Below are 20,086 nucleotides of genomic sequence, written 5' to 3'. Positions count from 1 at the left end.
CATTGACCCGTCCAGCTCCACGTTTCTACATTGTCGTGTCACTTTTCTCTGAGGAGGATTTTGTTTGCTCACATGACACAGAGGACAGGAAGTAGAGCTGCTAAGTAGATCAGCTGCATCATCAGCCGGATCATTCATATTTCCACTGAGGTTATCGCGCACAGAAGATGGCCGCAGATCTACGAGCAGGTGGGTGTTTTCCTTCCAACATTTCTGCGTTACGGGTTTATACCTTCGCACTCGTTTACGTCCCTGGTACACGTTTCTGTCTCTGGCGGGTTTTAATTGTAGAGCTTCAATAGCTAGAACACAGACTCTTACAGCAGCTCTTGTTATAGTCAAAATCAAAACATGATGTTTTTCTGAAATATTTGAAATATGAACTATCGATGTGAACAGAAGCAGCACAACAGCCTCCTCGTTCCAAATACGGGATAATGGAATAATAACTGCACGGTTAATGCCGCCTACATGACAACAAGGAGAAAATGTTCCTCTAATGGAGGGTGGAATAAACAGGTTAAGCTCGTTAAGCCACTTTATTATGTCTTGTTGCTTATAAGCTTTATATTAAGCATGGTGGAGCTGCTGTTGATAATCCTACGCTGCAGCGTGGCTGGCATTAAGCTCCTGAATACAGGTGTAAATATAGACTCACACATGCAACCCAGATTAAGCAGAGGCGGTGTTTTCAATTAAGGAGAACTCATGTTGAAAAAAAGGTTGTGATTGATCAGAAATGTGCGTTAACCAGACGAGAACAAGGCCGAAACAAAGAACACAAACTACGTCTGACAGGAGAACTCTTGAGATGACGAGTGTGTCTGTGTCCAACCGGGCGGGCGGATATTGTACCTGGTGTGTGTCCCGAAACAGACCGAGGAAAGCTGATTACTCTTTCCCTTTGTCAGCAGAATGACCTGTGCTCGGTCACGGCCGAGGGAGAAAAGGCTCTGCTCAAAAGAACTAAAATAACTGATGTTGTCTCCTTGTGCCTGTTACAAGGCTGGATTACAAAGTGGGAGAGCAAAAGTACAGATGCCCAGAAAGGTGCAGGGTTAGTGCTAATTCATTTTGACTCATGAACGTTCCAGAAGAAATATCCTCTTACTTCAGTTGGGGCCGTGTCGTTAAAGCGGCAGATGAGACGGAATGTGGAATATCTGTTTCCTCATGTAAATAATTCAAGATGATCTTCATGTAAAAGCTGCTTTTCATCACTTTCAATCATCCATGAATAACTTGTTATAATTAATTAGCAATTAAACTAGCAACCTCCGTAACATGTTCTTATGTGACTCATTTAAATCAAAACAGGAGAGAATTAAAGGGGAATACAGGAGTGAGTGTTTCAGAAGCTCGTCCCCATGGACCAGGGTCTGGTCTCCAAAGACGATGGTGGTCCCTGCATCCCCGACACCCAATCATTAATAACACCTGGTGAGAATCCCCGAGTTGAAACCAAAGCCCGTGCAGTGATCAAGAGGTACTACGGCGTGATGGACGATGAGGGCGCAGATGATGTCTTCATCCCACCACCTCCTCTTCCTCCAACACCCACTGCTCTTTTGCTGCCAGCAGAGGGCAGCACAGGTGGAGTGGTCAATAATTCCAGTGTGAGCCATTCAACTGGAGCAACTGACGCCACAGAAGCTAAAGCTAATCCAGGCGGCTTAGACTGGCATCATGGTGAGAGGCAGTTAATGGCAGCACAGACTAAGGTGGATGGAGTGATAGCCAGGACAACAAAGACTTCTGAGGAGTCCGTGGACGCCGCATCACTGTCCAACATCAAGGTCGTCTCACCACCAACAGATGAAGACCAGCCATCTATTGAGGACACTGGTTGTCCGGTGGAAACAAGCCATGACCCATCAGAGGGGCATCATCAGGATAAAACCACAAGAGGCAAAGAATCAAATGAAGAAGCTGGGGATGCTGTGATGTGGACTGAAACTGAGGAGGATATTTGCCGTTTTACTGAGACGGACTCAAAACCTGTGAAAGAAAATGTTGACGGTGACGGAGCGGGAACAAATGTTCCAACACGTCCTGGTCTGATTGAGAAAGACGACGATTTAGAGCCCAGTGGACCAAACACGACAGACTCAGCTGCCAATCAGCCACAGGTACCGGAGACTCCTGCTGAGGAGACCAACAGCGATGAAGAGCACGTTGACACCAGATCTTTGAACTATAAACTGACGAAGAGAGATTGGGTGAGGAGAGAGAGCGGCAGCGGCGAAACACAAGTATTCAAACAGCCCAACTTCGAAGGCTCCGAAGGGACGACGACAAAGGGAGAGCAGGGAGACGGAGGCAAGAGAATAGCAACAGATATCCAACAAGGAGAGCAACTGCTTCAACGTCTGCAGCGGGTGCAGCAACGACAGGATGGACATATGATGGAGGTGGCCCAAGAAACAAGAGGTAAGGAAAAGGGTGAGTTTGAGGCGGAAGTGGATCCAAGAGAAATGAAGCTTGCAGACGGAAGTGAGATGCAAGACAGAAGAATTCACACTGTTATGGACGAGGGAGCAAAGGAGGATCCGACCGAAAAGGAAAAGAACGAGAGCAAAGAGAGTAAAAAATCAAGAGTGTCTTTGTCCACAATGTCTGAAGATGCAGAAGATGCTGAGAACTCTGATGATGACCAAAGTGACAGATGGGTGACGGCAGATTTGTCTCTTATCGACCCTCGTGAAACCCCCAAAATTCCCAATGTTTCAGCCCAACACCGATTCTCAGCTGCTGAAACCTCCATGGAGAGACAGCTCCAGGAAGAAAACCAGGCCAAGCAAAACCTGCAGAGAGCTGGAGGTGTCTTCAATCTCGCAGATAATCCAGATGTGCTGGAGATTCCCTTTAAGACCAATATCTCGCTTGAGCCACTCCCCTCCCAGGATGACGAAGGCCAACGCAGCGATTGGCAGTTCTCTGAGCAGGAGATGCAGAAGGAGACGAGTCAGGAGATTCACCGAGAACTGGTGCTGGACAACCAGGGGAAGATCCCGGGAGGGTTCAGCAAAGACGATGAGACCAAACTGCTGTTTGAGTCTTTCCAGCAGGATAACACCGAGGGTCCAACAAGACTCAGGAAACATCCGACCACAAGAGGTGAAGTTTATCCGTCTGTGCTGGAGCGCACGTGCAGTCTAGAGAGGTTCTCCCTCGGGAGTTGCTCTGTTACCGGAGCACATTCGCTCAGGCTTCTCGAATCTGAAACCTCTGAGAAGAGAGAGAAAAGTCCTGAGTACCCAAGATCAAAAAGCCCAACTGGGGGTTCACGAGACAAAACGCGCTTGTCCCCTTACCCGAAACAAGACAAGCATCCACGCCTGTGCAGAAGCATGGACTCCATAAGCTCGGATGTGGCTGCTGAGACAAGGAGCAAAACGAGGGAGGGAACCGCGAGAGGAGAATCTCCCATCCTGCAACGAAACCCCTTCTTCAAGCTGCGTCCAGCCCTGGCTCTGCAGCCGGAGGTAGAGAAGGACATCCGAGAGGCCCGAGAAAGAGAGGAGGAGCTACGCAGACAGAGGTGCACTCTGTACGGAGAGAACAGGCAGAGCAGCCACGAGGAGGAGAAGTCAGGAACGGCTAAGTCGCTTGTACCAGGTTAGTGTGAATGCAGGTACATGTACTTCATTATACTTCCACTCCTCAACATTGTAAAAGGTAAATATTCTTTAACTCTTTGCAAATGTGCGAATATTTCAGTGAAACCTAATTTGATCATGTGACAATCATGACTCAACATTTTCACACAAACTAATCATAGAGTTTTATCAAAGATCGGGTTGAAAAGCTGCGTCACGTCAACGCCAGTACGTTTCATCACCGAGTCTCACTCAGATCTTTATCCATTGCACATCTCAGCCTTTGACACTCGGCCTCAGCACTTTAATGAATGCCTCTCCACATTAGCGTCACGCAGCGTTATCCACGCGACCTTATCGACAACTTAGTGTCAACTCTGTCACCGATGGTTAAGGGCACATCGCTCTCATGTGAGTCAGCACATGCCGGTGGGCTAAGTGACAACACGAAGGCTGCTGTCTGCGCTCCAGCTTGAACCAGAGGCCGGTTACAGTCCTGCATAAAATACCAAGCACTTGAAAAACGGTGGCTGCGTCTCATTGAAATGCATCGTCCGCTGCGGTCGCATACGAACCCTGCAGCGGGGCTCAGAACCTGACTCGACCGCGCCCTCAGCCGGGCAGTTTGTCGTTATACGGCTGCGTGTTCGTGTTGTCACCAGCTTGATAATGATGGGTGGGTCGACTCGAGGTGAAGATGATGAAGTTGCATGTGACGGCAAAATAAAGCGCCTGGGCCAAACTGGAGGAAATGACACGTCCTCAAGCATCAACTTGTCCCAACCATCCACGACACTGAACATGTGGTACAAATACACAGTGATTACTTCACACGACAGTCCAGAAGAGTTTTAACACTGAAGATATGACAACGATGACGTCAATTACACAGTAAATACATATTTTAATGTCCCGTACTGACGTGTAGACCTTTTACTTTTTACTACCTCTCCTGACTCCATTAGGACTTAGGATTATAATTAACGTGTAGCTGATAGCAGATTTTTAAACGACCAGTCGGTGTTTAGTGGTTATTAAACAACACATTGGATTTCACACTGACGGTGAAAAACGAGTAAATAAGCAGAATAGCTGCAGTATCATTATCTCAGATGATGATTTTGGCTGAGCGGTGCAAAAGTTTCCTGGAGTTGGAACTTTTAGAAGCGGCTTCTTTGAGCTACTTTATCAACAGAAGGTCGACACAGTGGATGCACTAGTTGTACTTAAAAAAAAAAAAAACCACACAAGATAATTGACTGTGAAATACGACTGGTCTTGGTGTGAGGCTCCAGTTACTGGCTGTGAATAAGGTTTAGTCTGATTATGGGTGATAAATCTTTAAAATCGTGTTTGTGTTTTCTTTTTTATTCGTAATTTCGGGCTCGTTGCTACTTCCTGTCCTGCAGACGTCAGGAAACAGTCCCGGGGGAAACTGGAGCGCGTCTGGCCACCACCCTCCGAGAGAGACCAGCAGAAAACTGAGCAGTCGCAGGTGATGTGTCAGCTGCAAATATGTTTTGTGCACAGAACGTGTTTGTATGTGTGTTAATATTCTGACGAGTTCAGTGTCATGGACACGTGTAAACCCGATCGACCTGCACGGCCGCCACCATGAAGAAATACATTAGACTTGAATTACACGGAAATACTATTTGTTTTAGAAATGTTTGGAGTCATACAGGTGCTGGTTCTGGAGCTGATCTCCTGCTTTTTTATGAGCGTCTTTCTGAGCAGTTTCCTTTAAATTCAGAGACACGAGAAGAAGGAGCCGATCTCCGTCTTCATCTCCTAAATCCTGCTCTTTCCTCTAATCCATCAGCAGGAGCCAAAAGTTCACAGAGCCGGAGGTCAGAAGGCTCCTCTGTGGCAACGCTGGGAGTCCGGCCAGATCAACGGGGAACAGCCGTCACAGGACAACAACTGAAACTGGACGTCCTGACGTCTTCAACACTTCAAATATCTACTATAGAGCTGTGTGGCGTCTTAATGAAGAACAATCAATATAACCAAAACTCAGAACTTACAGTAGTTCCAGCTAAAAAAAAGACTTCTGGCTCTTTTATCTCTGCTTTGTATCTGTGTCAAATCTGCTTTTTTATATCTCATAGTGCTGTTTTATTCAGCGGTTAAAACAAATACATGAATAAAGACAATCTTCAGTCACAATTCGTCTCTTTTTAATCTCTATGAATTGAGTTTTCACTGTTATAATCACTTCTCACTGCAAATGTCCATTTTTTTCTTTGGGTGTAAATGAGTTTATCTTACTTGTCACAGAGAGAATTATTCAACCACGAAAACAAAGTCTGAAAATAAAACCTTCAGAGTTGTAACAGCTCATTCTGGCTCGGTGCCATTCCGGAGTTCACCGGAAGCGAATTAAAAACTTTTAAAGACCCTTTAACTCCCACTCAGAGTATACAATTAAAATTAAAAATGAATTAAAATCGATACTTCAAATAGGAAATCAATGTTTGTTTCTGAAAATCCTACCGATACGTTTGAATAAATATGTAAAACCATCTGGTGTGAACTGGATTTTGTATTAGTTACCAGCAGAGGCCAGTGTAGCCTCAGAAACCAAGAGGAAACATTTCACCATGTGTCCTTCAAGACGTGATTGTGGGAATTAAATGGTTCGTTCAATCAAAGTATTAAAAGCAGGTTCACTGACGTGGCTATCAAACAAACAAACAGAACTATATGAGAGATCGCAGCAGTTATGTAGCATCTGTAATCTGCTGCTTCACGTAACTAGAGCCAACAACCACATGAACAAATCCATTTACACCAGGGTGGAATAAAGTTTCTTTAAAAGTCTGCGTCTTTTCTCCGCAGTAACACGAGGGTGGTAATGTCTGACTGTGTCCAGAACACAACACAACAACACGTCAGCTCTCACGGAGCTGTTATTCTTTCTGAGTGCACTTGAACGACTGGGACGAGGACTTTGTTTATGAGAAGCAGAGCGGCAGCGGAACAGACTTTCACAGAGACGACTCGAGGTAGAGGCCGATGCTCGGGGTTCCCACGTTTCTTCAAATGGTTTCATTCTTTGCCCCCATCCCTCCCTGAGATCCATCCAAGAGCTTTGTGACTGGGTGCTGAGGAGGGAGTGTGACAGCTCTGACATCATCACTTCTTCAGCGCGGGGGGGGGGGGGGGAGATGCTGCTCGAGTCGATTCCGCACCAGCGGCACAACCTGAACCCAACGGACCGATGAGGGATGACTCATTCCTTCCACCCACACCACTTCCTATCGTGGTACAGCAGAGATCCGGGGACGGACCGAGCAGGAGACAGTTTTTATGTTGACTCACATGAAACATGATTGAACTGAGGACGAGCAGAGAAGTTGTAACAGCTGGTGAAAAGAGCAAAGAGATGAAAGTAAAGGATTCATGTTTGATACCTAAATACGATGAATGGATTAATGGTTGTAATAGATACAAGTAATGGTTCAGTGGATGATGCTTATAAAATAAAGTTTGTTTTGTGGTATTTTGAGTTCTTATCACATTGATGTATGTTTAAATGTTCAACTCACAATGAATTCAGTTTGAAATGAGTTATTTGATGCCATAAAAACAAGGTAAGATGTCACAATTCACTGAGGCACAGAATCTTTATGTCCTTTTCTTTTAAATATCATGTTGACGTGTTCCTTTGTTACTTCAAATCTTTTACCTTTAATTAATGTTTTATTTTCATCCTTATTGTAGTTAAAGCCCTTTGAGCTGCGTTTCTTGACTGAAAGCTGCTTCACAGATAAAGTTAATGATTATTTTACATCATCAGTTTGCTCCCATATTAGCTGAGAGTATACAAAGTGCTTTTTACTTATTAAATATTAAATGATGACATGAAGAGGGAGGATTTAATGAACAGCGAGTCGATGAAATAATAAAAAGACAACACTTGCTGACGAGGGCGTCACTCCAGTTCATTGAACGGGTGAGTTACATCATCTGAAGAAATCCTCTCCCCGCTGTGTGTTTATATAAAGTCACATTTTCTCGTTCCAACAGACGACGTGTTGTGACCGTTTGACTGGTGCGAGCTTCTCCCTCAGTGAAATGAATAGACAGCGAGAGAATGAGGTAAGAGCGGAGTAAACACACCCTGCCAAGTTCAGCCATTGTCCTCTAACGCTCCCTCCTCCTCCCCCTCCTCCTCGTGCACAATGAAAACTCACTCGTCTCGTTCCACGACGCCACATTACAACACGGCACAATAATATTCAACCAGTCGCAAATAAGACGTCGCTCTTTGTCTCACGTTTTTTCTACTTTCACTCCGTCTGTCGTCATCTCTAACTTTCTGAAGGGGCGCAGTGATTTTCTTATTCTGATGGTGTCAGAGAAGAACCTCCTATAAATAAAAAATCACTTCACCCATAATAAAAACTTTACCTCTGTGACCTGCCGCTGATCAGGGGTCAGAAAAAAAAACTCAAAGTGAACTCCACAAAATGTGTGCAAGACATTTTGTGGAGTTTCACAAATGAAGAACATTAAGAATAAATTGTACGAACAACTGACTCCGACATTCAGCCCCTCTGGAAAACTTGCGTGTCTGAAAGGAGCTTTATTTATTATAGTAATAAATAATCAGCTCTTCACGGGCTCCTCATCCGCTTCAGGAGAACGAGGCGCCACCTGATTGAGTGTGCACATGTTGTTTACATCATCATTACAACAGAGATTTATGGAATCTGTTTAACCCTCTTTTACCGCTAATGAGCAAAATTAATTAATCTGCGTCGGAGCCTTGAAACCTGATCCTGTGGACTGAGGGACTGACATGAACCCATTCGTAGTAGTAGTAATAATAATAATATTATTTAAATTGAATTATTTAAAAGTGCTTTCCAACTTATTTAAGTGATTCTGGTGCTAAAAACAAACTTTTTTAAATGCTTTTGGTGCCAAAATTGATTTTTACCAAACGACGGTGGACGATCAGAGCAGCTTTTCTATCGCTAAAGCTAATCTTGAATTTTAAACTTCACATATTAACCTAAATATACAAATAAGTTCAGTGTCAGTAAACTACTCCAGCTCCACACTGTCTCCTCCCTGCGGCTGATGTGTTTTTACTCGAGGTCACGCAGCCGAACGCGGAGCATCCTGCTGACTTGGCGTGTTTCATGTGCGTCTCATGTTTCCTCCAAGTTTGTCGCGTTCATCACTTTACACCGAATTCCTTTCAAACATTCACGTCCCGGCGTCTGAATCCGTTTAGCTTCAGGCTCTAAGTTGTCGTGCTTTAGTTTTTACGCAACCGTGGGAAACGTAACGTGCTGCCTGAGTCACGTATGGAGTGTGTTGACGCCAGTGTGAACGTTAAAGACACACACGGTGATGTTTGTGTAAACGCCTGGTTGGTCCACGTCGTTCACCAGTAAAATCCTGAAGCAGCTTGAAAACACAGTATTTACATAATCGTGCAGGGAAATGTCAAACTGCTCGGGTTGTTTTGGAGTTTTCAGGTCCGTGCTGGTTGAGCGGGGGGGAGGGGGGGGGGGTGATCTCAGGTCTCAGAGACGTCAGCAGTCACACACTGGGATAAATCCGTCTTCCAAATAAGATCCTAATCTTTCACATTTCTCTTCCATCTCTGGGCCGGGCCGCTTGGCTCCGAGCCTCCGGGGAGCAACTCACTCGGAGTTAAGCCCCTTCAGCCAAATATTCAAAAGCTCTCTCTTTGCATTGGTTTCCCTCTCTCGACGCCTCCCGTGATACGTTCTGTAATTTATGGAAAAGAATAACAGCGTTCTGTGTGTCAGTGTCTGCAGCACCGCTGGGATCAGGATGCAGTCATTACATCCTCTGTGAATTTAAAACAGAAAGAAAGATAAGTGGACGACAACAACAACAACCATTCAGCGAATTACTGAAAGATTTCACCAGGGGCCTCTTGACAAATTGGTATTTAGATACAAACAGTGACAACACATTAGTCAGAGGTTTGTTATTCAGCTCAATGGAACAGAATTTAATGGAGATTCACTTTTCATGTCCATTTGTTTTGAAGTGTGAGACTTGCATCCTCTGCACTTTGGACAAACTGAAAGAAGATTCTGCTTCTGCAAACGGGATTTCAGGAAATATGATCTAAGTAAGTCAAGAGCCACCTCATGATAGGAAAAGGTTAAGACTCGCTGAACATGAAACATAAGATGAAAATGTCATTATGCAACAGCTTCTTGTGAGACTCCTCTTACTCAACAGATTCAGTTTTCAACGACAGGGTTTGTTTCATAACTTTACTAAAAATAAAATGTCCACGTCCACAGAGCAGTTTGTTTCCCCACTGTGTGTGTGTGTGTGTGTGTGTCTGTGTGTGTGTGTCGTGGCAACATTACTTTAGAAAGTTTCTCCACACGTCGGAGAAACAATCAGAATTTTTAAAATATCACGAAACTAAGAATTCCAAGAGGAAAACACGAGCGTCCCATGTGACTTGTAGGTGGCGCTCTGAGGGATTAATCACGAAGGCCTGCGCAGAGCACGGAGATGTAACGACACCGTTTCCAGTGCTGATTGTCTGCTCGCAATCTAATCTGAATGACAGGGCTCAGAGAGGCTGTACCACGCTGTGCAGTGGAGTGGAGAGATTATCGAACAAATTACGACTCCACAACATCTGCGTCCATTCATGCAGGAAAATAAAAGCAGTCTGATCGGGGGGGGGGGGGGGTTAGCGTGGAGCACTGTTGTCGTGGCTGCGGTTCAACATCAGCCCGGGTGAACCTGAGCGCTCAGGACACTGTGCCACTGTCACGCTGAGAGGAACACGGGGAAACTGGGGCATCTATATCTGCACCAGCCTCTGATTGTGAACAGATTATGCAACCACACAGCTTCTTTTACATAACCAGCTTTACATAACATCCTGCACTCCTTCTGTTTACATCCTTTGTTCCCAAATTGAATGATTTAATTACCCCACCCCACCCACCCCACCCATGACATCTGCCTGGAACCCGATCAACTGTGTCATGAGGCTCCGACACCACAAACCTCGTCCCCACGCTGAGGTTTACATCCGTGAAGTCACTGCGAGCTCCCTTTATTATTATTTAACTCACACTGTGACGGGCTGTAACTTATTACGGGCTGTGAGTTACTGTGAGTGACCGATGGTGCTGATGAGATTCTATATTTACTGTTGATATTCGTTTTTAAATGCTTCATTTAAATCTTGGTTTTCATTTGATTTGTTAAACTTGCTGCAGGAGGAGAGGATCGGACATGTGAAGGTTTTTTTAGGGGAAACGTTTCTGATTTATTCTGATCTTTTAAGAGAATCAAATATATATATACAGTATATACACACACACATATTTATACACATCTATGTTATGACTGTGTGTGTATATCGATTGTTAATATACTCATGCACATGAGCTGCAGTCAAATCATATAAATCTTGACTTTAATAAGTTAAATATACGAGTTGGGGGATAAATGAGGTAATAAAACATCTTCATTCTGTGGCCGCTGATTTACCGTCAAACATTTTCTTCATAACGAATCTTTTTTAAACACTAAGAAGGTTTTTTTTTTTGTTCCATTCATAAAATTCAACAGAACAACAGCGGGGGCATCGGGCTGAGCCTGGAATTCTGGGTAAACAGGAGCAAACGAGCTTGTCATGGTTATGTCACAGGAAGTCTCTCGACCCCGGAGTCAGTGATGTTGATGCATGAAAACCTGCAGTTACTTTATTTATGCTCCGTTATAATCTTCTTCTTTCTTTTTTTAATGAGCCTGTTTCCGTTGTTTACATGTTGCATATTTTCCTGTTGTTGTGATGAATCCCTCCTCAGTCTCCAGGGACACGTCCTCTGCGATATGCGTAATTTGATTTATGAGCATTTCATATACCCCCCCCCCCCCTCTCTCTCCCTCCGAAGCGGTTGCTTTGGAAACGTCGTGACGTGTTTTCGCAGCCCAGGAATAGAAGCGTGAGGAGAGAGAGAGAGCGGGTCTGAGGCTCTTGGCTTCTGCTTCACAGTCCGTCTGAGACGCTCCGAGCGCGTTTCTTCCTCGGATGTGTGTCGGAGGTCGCCGCTCAAGTGATGCTGAAGCAGACAGCGAGGGGCCGGAGCGCCTGGAGTCCGTCTGAGGCGGGGAGCGACGAGGAGCGACTGAAATGTTCGGTGGTGCAGAGCGACAAGAAATCATCAAACAAACACACACACAGACACACACACACACACACACACACGCACTCTGCTTGTTATGAAACAACCCCCCCCCCCCCCCCTCCAGGTCAAACAAACTGAGTCATAGTCTATTTATAGATCCTGCAATACATCTCATGTGTACGAGCCCTGGATAGAGGCAGTGATGCTGCTGTGATGATTCATCACATGAGCACAGCTTCTCTTTCTAACTGCAGTTTTCTTAGTCATCAGCCGAAGAATAATTACTAACCTGCAGAGGACAGAACAAGAGACGTCAACTCGAGTTAAATTAAAGGTTTTACAACATCGGAGTGATGCAAGTATCTGAAGCAATGGAGAGTATCTGTAGAACTACGAGGGGGGGGAGGGGGGTAAACTGCTGATGTAGTAAACGTGTGTCAGGAAAAGTTGAGAAAGACATAAGTTTTACTTATGAACCTCCATTAACTCCAGTATCTAATATTACTGCGATTACTACAACGTGGGCGGCAGCTCCTGCTTCATAACACCGAGTGTCATCGCGTTAGGTAACGTTACAGGTGAAACCAGGCCTGCGTGTAGTTCGATGCTGCTGCGGCAAAGTGTGTCACTGCGGAGGGATCTTCTTCTAAGCCGTAGTAAAGTAAATAGGACAAATGCTTGTTTGAGACCACATCATACTGCAATCAAAGCTCGGGGGGGGGGTTAGGTGACGCTCAGCTGATGGCCACCGGCGTGACCTCCTTCCATCAGCATCAAACTGTGTCAGCGGTGCGACGGCCACCTCCCGTCCCTGCCCTCCTCTCTCCGGACTTCCCCTGAGCTCTGCTTCACTGTGTGTTTTTAAATCTCCTGCAGAGATACCCCCCCCCCCCCCCCCCCCCCGTCGACTTCGGCTAACACCTTCCCACGAATCTGTCCGACTCCCGGCGACGACTCCTGTGAAGCTGGTGAGAAGCGATGTGAGTCTGGTCCGTGCCACTGACTTGGCAGGAACGGGGCCACAGATATTTATATCCACCCTGCTGCAGATACAATCCTCCAGAGAGTCATGAATTATGAAGAACGCCCGAGAGCAGAGATGAGGTGGCTGTGAAATCACAGTGAGAGTTTGAAGCTACATCCGCACGACAGAGGTGACGATTAATGACGATTCATTATGAGGCAGGTTTTATTTATTACTCAAAACTATTTTAAGAACTCACACAGAATGGATTGATTTGTGTTGAGACATTTAACAATAGTGTTAACTAGCTGCACTTTCACATCACGTTAACTCCGGACCAAACTTTAGTCCGACCACGATGTGGTCTGCGTCCGGATCGAACTGGACCGTAGTTCGGTTGTTCACTATTTCCCAGGAAGTAGAGGCAGCATTAAACAATAGAAGAAGAAACAGAAGAGGAAGCAGCTGCGGTCTTCACCTCAGACAACATAACGTTCGAGGGTCGTTCATTTGAACTAGTGTGGAGTACTGAAGTACCGTGGAGTACTGAAGTACCGTGGAGTACTGAAGTACCGTGGAGTACTGCAACTGAAGGTGCTGGTAGTGATACCATAATATTACCATGGCAACAAATTAGCGTTCATTTCCTCCGTTCAAACAGAAAGACCACCAGACTCCGTCTACAAACCAATCAGAGTCCAGTAGAGGTAACCGATGACGACAGGACGTACGTGAATTCTTTAGTCCCTAAATGACGGTGTGAAATCGAACAGATCAAAAGGATCTGGAGATCAAACAGAGTCTAGTATTTGATTCAGCTGAATTATCTCCACATATGTTGAACAATGAGCTGTTTGTCCCACGGAGGAAACAGAAACTGCATTCCACCGTAAAACCCCGAGAGGAGACTCACAGCAGATATTGTTTATTGTCGTAGGTTACTCATTAGGTTCCGTTACCCTGAATCTGACTCTTTCATCTTTAATCATCGTCCTGTAAACACTTTCTTACGTTTCCGTGTTTCTCGGTTTTCAGCGTGACCGGAGCTCGTGTTAATGTTCGCGAGCTCCCTGAGACCCGAGATGTTTTTCCACCGCACCACATGTTTACGGTCTCTGCAGGTCAAAGCTCCGGAGGTGAATCCATAAGAGCCTCGGAAGGAGAATGTCAAGAATTCAGCTCGAACCGGTTGAACTCATGTGGTTCGTTTTAACGTTGTTGTTTTCCTCCCGAGTCACTTGACCGCAACACGTCCCCAGTGACACACTTGTGTGTGATACCACCGGGAGCAAGATGTAAGAACAACAGAACCGAAGAATGTTCGTAAACCACACAATCTACAAGTCTCATCACCTTCGATCGGACGTTTTGTGACACACTCCCAAGCAGCCCGAGGCAGAAGCTCTTTCTCAAGTAGATGTGTAACATTCTCCCGTTTCAAAAGCTGAACTGTCGGCCAGATGTATGTTGTAACTCACTTCCTGTTGCATAAAGCAAACTGACACTTCGATTGTGAAATACTTTCCATTTAACGCCAGAAACAACAAATTAAACCCTCAAATCTTTTTGTTTTTCTGACTTACGGGGACGTAATTGATGATTTAAATGAAAAGTGGCTCCTTTAAGTGAATCTCACTAAATCGTAAAACCTTCACTTATCGATGTACTGCAGGAGCGGAGAGGTCGGGCAGTAAAACCACATCAATCATTATTTAACTGTGAGCAACAGCAACATAACAAAGGTTCCATGTTGATCAATTTATCTTTTATCGTCCAAAGCAGTGAAACCACCACCTTCAAAAAACGTCTTCAAACTTTAAAGAAATAATAATGTGACGAATTCTGATTTATTCTAGTAAATGGTAAAACACAAATCTGGTATCACGTGTCGATGTGTGAGCTGTGGTGGGAGGCAGATTGTGAAACCTTCAGAGTTACAGAACCAGGCAGCCTGAGAATGGTGTCAAACGTCTCATGTCACTTCACTCGCGCTGCGGCCGTTGTAAACAAGTGTGTCAGGTGTGGGCACAGGGCGCTCGCTGCAAACCAAGAAAACAACTTCATCAAAGTCACCACACAGCATTGGTGGCGTTACTGAATTCCACACTCATCAGAGGTGATGAGACTTCACAAGAACCGAGCTGCAGCATGTGCATCGCTTCTCTGGAAACGTTATCTGCAGCGTCTTCCTGTGGTGACGCTGGCTGCACCTGTCGATTCAAAACGAAGCTCGACTCAGAACCTGAGCTGGAGAATCAGCGTCGCGATCGACAACGTCACTTATGTCAAAATGTTTAAATACCGAACTTAGCGTGTGTCCAAATTACACACAAGTCAACACTTCGCTTTCTTGGGGCGTGAACGACGCACAAGAAACGAGTGAAAAAGATTTTTTGCGAACACATTTCACTCAGGAGATTCACATCTGTGACACGATCCAGTGCGTCCAGTCCGTCGTCTCCTGCATAACAAGCGTTCCCTGCCGGGGTCAGCCGAGGCCGGAGCCCTCGTGTTGCGCTCACAATGAACAAACAAAGTCATGCGTCGCCCGGCGCCTCACACTCAGGTGCAGGTCGGCAACAAACGCAAACGCACACATGCAGTCCGGTGCCATCTCACTTAACCAGCGGCTCTGCCGAGGACCTGCCCGGGGTAACGATGAGTCAGATGTTGTGTAACGCTGTCATTGTGCAGCGATATGTGCGGTGAAGTATTTGTGTATGGATCTGTGATATATTACATAATTTTGCAGGGTTTGCCGCAGCAGCTCTCCAGACAGCAGCTGTCTGGATCTCCATGTTGCCTTAAAGGCACCGACTCCTGCTCCTGTGCATTTCTATTTCCAATCATTTCCTGGAAAGACACGATTACGCTGCTGTGTAGAAAAGAGGCTTGAACAAGAGACTTTGAAAAATTCCTAAAAGCTGCTGACCTACATGACCAGATTATCCTGTTGCTCGGAACCCAAAGTTTCTGACGGGTGAGGTACTTGCACAGAGGAATATTGTGCACAACTTTGTGTTAAATTGATGAAATACTTAATCGTATCAACATGAAAAGGAGAAAATAATAAGAATTGTATTGTTCATGGTCCCTCTACATCACTGTGGCACAAATCAGCTGTTTTTCCTTCAAAGAAAATACATAAATGACAAATAATTGAACTGTGCATGGACAAAAAGGAAAATCCAGACAAACGGTACCAAGTGTTACGCCAACAGTTGATATATTACTTTTTTGTAACTGTTTGTTAAAGTCATTAAAGCAAACTTCCTTTTTAGTGCAGGCTTTCAATTGAATATTATTTATTTTTTCACCTTGTTTTACAGGGATTTCCTCTTATTCAATTTTAATAATGTATTGAAATATTTACTCAACTGCTTTCTCTGAATTGTTTTCACTTGAACACTACATTTAAAGATTTTACTTATTCCCTGTTCATCTTGATCCTGTTCACATCTCTTTCAGTATTTTATTATCTTATCTTCACTTTTCCATTTTATCTTTTTACCCGTTTCCTCATTCCCGAAGTTAGATTTACAAGCAGCAGCTGTTTGTATTGTTTGTATTCTTTAAGCATCTGTGTCACATTCATGCTTGTGTGAAAAGTGTCACAAAAAATAAGAATGCGATGGAGCCGATGGATGAATGTTGAGGAGCAGGAGCTCCTCATCTCGTTCTGGTTCGGAGGATCATAAACCTGCTTCGGGCACATTTGTGTTCTGTAAATCTGCTCAGTCAGTAAAATGTTGAGGAACAGGACTGGAAGGTTTCAGAGGATAAACAAGTTTAAAAACACACGTGACTCTCAGCAGCTGCGTGTTTACACCTGACAGAGCAGCAGGGGGGGGGGGGGCAGGGAGGTCAGATGATGAAGATGAAGAAGAAGATGACTGAACAGCTCTGATGTTGTGAAAGCAGATACGAGCTGTTCTGTGGAGGGAGGAGGGGAGGGAGGAGGAGAGGAGGAGGGGAGGGGGGTGAGTCCCACAGAGGGAGGCGGGCCCTGGAACACACACACACACACAACCCGGCGGTTCATGTGGGGACACGCACGGTCCTGAGCTGAACTCCACGTTACAAATAGGAGCTGCGACATTCCAGGTGGAGCAGAGTGGAGCTGCGCAACACCGGAGCTATTACGCAGTCGCGGCGCAGTGGATGTGCGCCATCGAACCACAGAGGAGGACACAGAGACGCGATCCGGCTCGTGCGTAAAGACGCACCATTCATCACAGGTACGTTTTTATTCTACTTTTACGCACCACGGACGGTATTTGTCTTTATTGTGGATCATTAAGATTATTGCGCTAAAGTGAAGTAAAACATTCATTATTTAGATTTTTTTTTTATTATTAGACTGATGGTTTGATGTTCAGGCTGACGAGGTTTCAACTTTCGAATCATTCGCGTGAGGATACGAATAAAAAAAAAAAACTTCTTGTTTGATTTTGTGGAAGTAAAAGTGAAGGAGACACGAGTCGATGTCGATTCAGTGTGAATCTGAAAGTAAGTGATGAATGTAGGTTAATGATGAGTGCAGATGAGTTCAGCTCTTTAATGTTCAACATTCAACGAGTGAAAACAGTCAGGAGTCATTGAACTGGGATTAAAACACAACGTGGGAAGTCTTAAAAGAGAAACAAATGTTATTTTAGGTCTGAAACTAAACTAAATACGAATGTAGGTCAAGACCTGAACAAGTTAGAGTCAGACTGAAACACAGATTTTTATCTTTACGTTTAAAAAGCTGCTGTTTGCTTCACATTAGAACCAAAAGTGAGTTTTCGTCTGATTGGTTTTGTGATTACAACACACACTGTCCCACATTTGAGTTTTGCAAGTCTCCGTTTAATGGGAGCGATGTAATGGTGTTACATAATGTTGTGTTGTAATGGACCTTGCATAACCACTGAATCTCTCCCTTCCCTGACTCTGGTCATTAGGTGGCACTGTTGCTGCTTCCTCTCCTTCCCACTGAGAGTGACGTGAGCGCCCAGCACCTCACAGCGGTGACTCTCCACCCTCAGCGGCTCGTTCAGCTCTGAGATGTTTGAGGAGGAGTCCCAGCAGATGAGAGGGCAGCAGGACGGGTCCGTGCTCCAGACGCTGGAGCCGGCTTCAGCAGCAGCAGCGAGTCCGGCCGGAGGCGGAGAAGGTCGAGCGGGGCCCCTGTCCTTCACAGACGAGGCCGTGTCCATCCTGACCTCCAGCAGCCTGTTGGCCCGCTCCCTGCTGGGCCGCAGCTCTGCCATCAAACGCAAAGAGAGTCCCTCTTCCAGCATCCGACGCAAGCGTGAGTTCATCCCCCATGAGAAGAAGGACGACGGCTACTGGGACAAGAGGAAGAAGAACAACGAGGCGGCCAAACGCTCGAGGGAAAAGCGGCGCGTGAACGATATGGTCCTGGAGAGTCGTGTTCTGGCTCTGCTGGAGGAAAACGCTCGTCTCAGGGCAGAGCTCTTGGCTCTGAAGTTCCGCTTCGGCCTGGTCAAAGACCCCTCCAACGCTCCCATCCTGCCCCTCACCACAACTTCTCAGCACAGCACTCAAACCTTGACTCCTCACTATCATCTCCACAGCGGGGACGGAGGCCACCACAGCTCCTCAGCCTCACACACCACCCACCAGACCGGCCAGCTGAGCACCCGAGGCTCGAGGGATGCTGGTCACATGTCGGAGGACTCTGGATTCTCTACGCCTGGTGGGTCCAGCGTGGGCAGCCCGATCTTCTTTGAAGACCGGCTCAGCGATCATGGGAAATTATCACCACACAGGGACGAGCTGGGCTACGATCTTCACCACTCCCCTGCCGACGTCCACCACACAGTGGGACTCGCCGAACGGAAGCCGGACCACGCGGAGTCCATGAAAAACCTGCCCCACAAGCTGCGTTTCAAGACGCCAGGAAGCGGGGACGTGTCTGACGCCGCGGGGGACAGCAGCTGTGCCAGACGCAGCCCCACGCTGCGAGAGACTGTCAAAGGACTGAGTTTAGGTGAGACAGGAGCCGGGCACTGCGCCGGCCCCTGGCTCCAGCAGCTGGAGGGGGACGAGGGCAGACGGGGGAGACAGTCCCCTCAGTACAACCCCTCGGCAGCCAGCTACAGCCTCCAGCCTCCTCCCGCACAAGGACACACAGAGGGGCAGTATCAGCAGGGCAACACGCACCTGAAGTCTCAGCTCCACTCTCTGAGCGAGGAGGTGGCTCAGCTGAAGAAGCTTTTCACAGAGCAGCTCATGGCCAAAGTCAACTGAGGACTTTTACTGTAAGTGATCCAGGATCCACGAGGACGGAATAAACTCAACTCTCAAGTCTGATAAATGTGCTGTTTTCATATGTTATATAATATCGTGATAAATGTCTCTAAAGATCCGTTTCACAACCTGCTGTCTAACAACTACTGAGGCTCCACAACTACTTCATCGGTGTTTCTGTGATAGTGTTAAATGTAGAGCGACATTTCAACTCAACACACTGTGACGACGACAACAAACACAACATGAAGCTGTTCGCATCACATCATCACGATCACTCAAACAGCCTCACTCCGCTCAGAGACGACCGGCTGTTCTGATTAAATTAGATTGTAGGTGGAGGATGTGTCCCGTCGAATCTGCTGCACACGCAGCCGACGGTAAAAACACACACGGACATGAAATAATTGGTTGTTTGTTAACATTAAACTTTGTTAGGTTTGACCTCGTCGTGTCAAAAAGATTTTTTATTTTTCATTTCAGGAGAAACACTGTAACATGATGTAACGTGACGACTCTGTTCTTCTCTACGTTTTCATAATAAAAAGAAATAAATGTGACGGATTCAGTGTCGTGGTCGTGACTTCATCAACCTGGGAGGGGGGGGGGGGGGGATTTTAAAAGTGAGGATATGACTAAAGCTGAAGCATGAAAGAGCAGACGTAAATGTCGAGGAAGGTTTCGGTGATAGAAGGTGTGAATGTGCCTGAAACATAAACACGGGATCATCGCAGCAGAATAAATGAGAAGAAAACAAGAGACGGAGAAAGTCTGTCTGCTTCTGCTCATCTAGTATTAAATCACATTTCTGAGACACCAAAACAAACATGGTGACCCGTCAACACTCGTGATAAAGTCATTAAACCATTAAACCAAACTCAAGAACTGTTGTTGAACTGTTAATGGAGATGATTGAGACAGATAATTTTATTCTGTTCAGTTATTTACTTTCACTAAATTGTTTTTTTTAAAACCATCTCTGGTTTCCTTGTTTCTCTCTTGGTATTTTAATTAGTAATTAATTATAACAGCTGGAAGGACAAAAAAAACTAAAAAAGAAAGCACAGTTTCATTCAGTCTCAAGATTCGTTTGAGTATTTTAATCC

General features: G+C 45.7%; 2 protein-coding genes across 4 annotated transcripts; both read left to right on the top strand.

The window, feature by feature from the left end:
• The first annotated feature begins 50 nt into the window (after positions 1 to 50).
• LOC138407757 (uncharacterized) lies at positions 51 to 6,124 on the top strand. Of its 3 annotated transcripts, none has more exons than XM_069525198.1 (4): positions 51 to 189; positions 1,318 to 3,618; positions 5,009 to 5,094; positions 5,425 to 6,124. In XM_069525198.1, exons 2-4 carry the CDS (start codon positions 1,368 to 1,370, stop codon positions 5,524 to 5,526), a joined length of 2,439 nt encoding a protein of 812 aa, XP_069381299.1. In that variant the 5' UTR covers positions 51 to 189; positions 1,318 to 1,367; the 3' UTR covers positions 5,527 to 6,124. The 3 variants fall into 3 exon arrangements, with proteins under 3 accessions (XP_069381299.1, XP_069381297.1, XP_069381298.1); XM_069525196.1 differs by having other exon boundaries at positions 5,422 to 6,124; XM_069525197.1 differs by lacking the exon at positions 51 to 189 and adding an exon at positions 750 to 1,057 and having other exon boundaries at positions 5,422 to 6,124.
• Positions 6,125 to 16,717: 10,593 nt separating this feature from the next.
• On the top strand, positions 16,718 to 19,544 carry nfil3-6 (nuclear factor, interleukin 3 regulated, member 6). The gene is made up of 2 exons (XM_020112131.2): positions 16,718 to 16,960; positions 17,669 to 19,544. The coding sequence occupies exon 2, from the start codon at positions 17,772 to 17,774 to the stop codon at positions 18,978 to 18,980; it is 1,209 nt and encodes a 402-aa protein (XP_019967690.2). The 5' UTR covers positions 16,718 to 16,960; positions 17,669 to 17,771; the 3' UTR covers positions 18,981 to 19,544.
• Positions 19,545 to 20,086: the final 542 nt, after the last annotated feature.

The sequence above is a fragment of the Paralichthys olivaceus genome, chromosome 5, assembly GCF_024713975.1.
Source record: "Paralichthys olivaceus isolate ysfri-2021 chromosome 5, ASM2471397v2, whole genome shotgun sequence".
In the NCBI taxonomy this organism is placed as follows: Eukaryota; Metazoa; Chordata; class Actinopteri; order Pleuronectiformes; family Paralichthyidae; genus Paralichthys; species Paralichthys olivaceus.
This window is presented reverse-complemented; position numbering and strand designations above follow the sequence as displayed.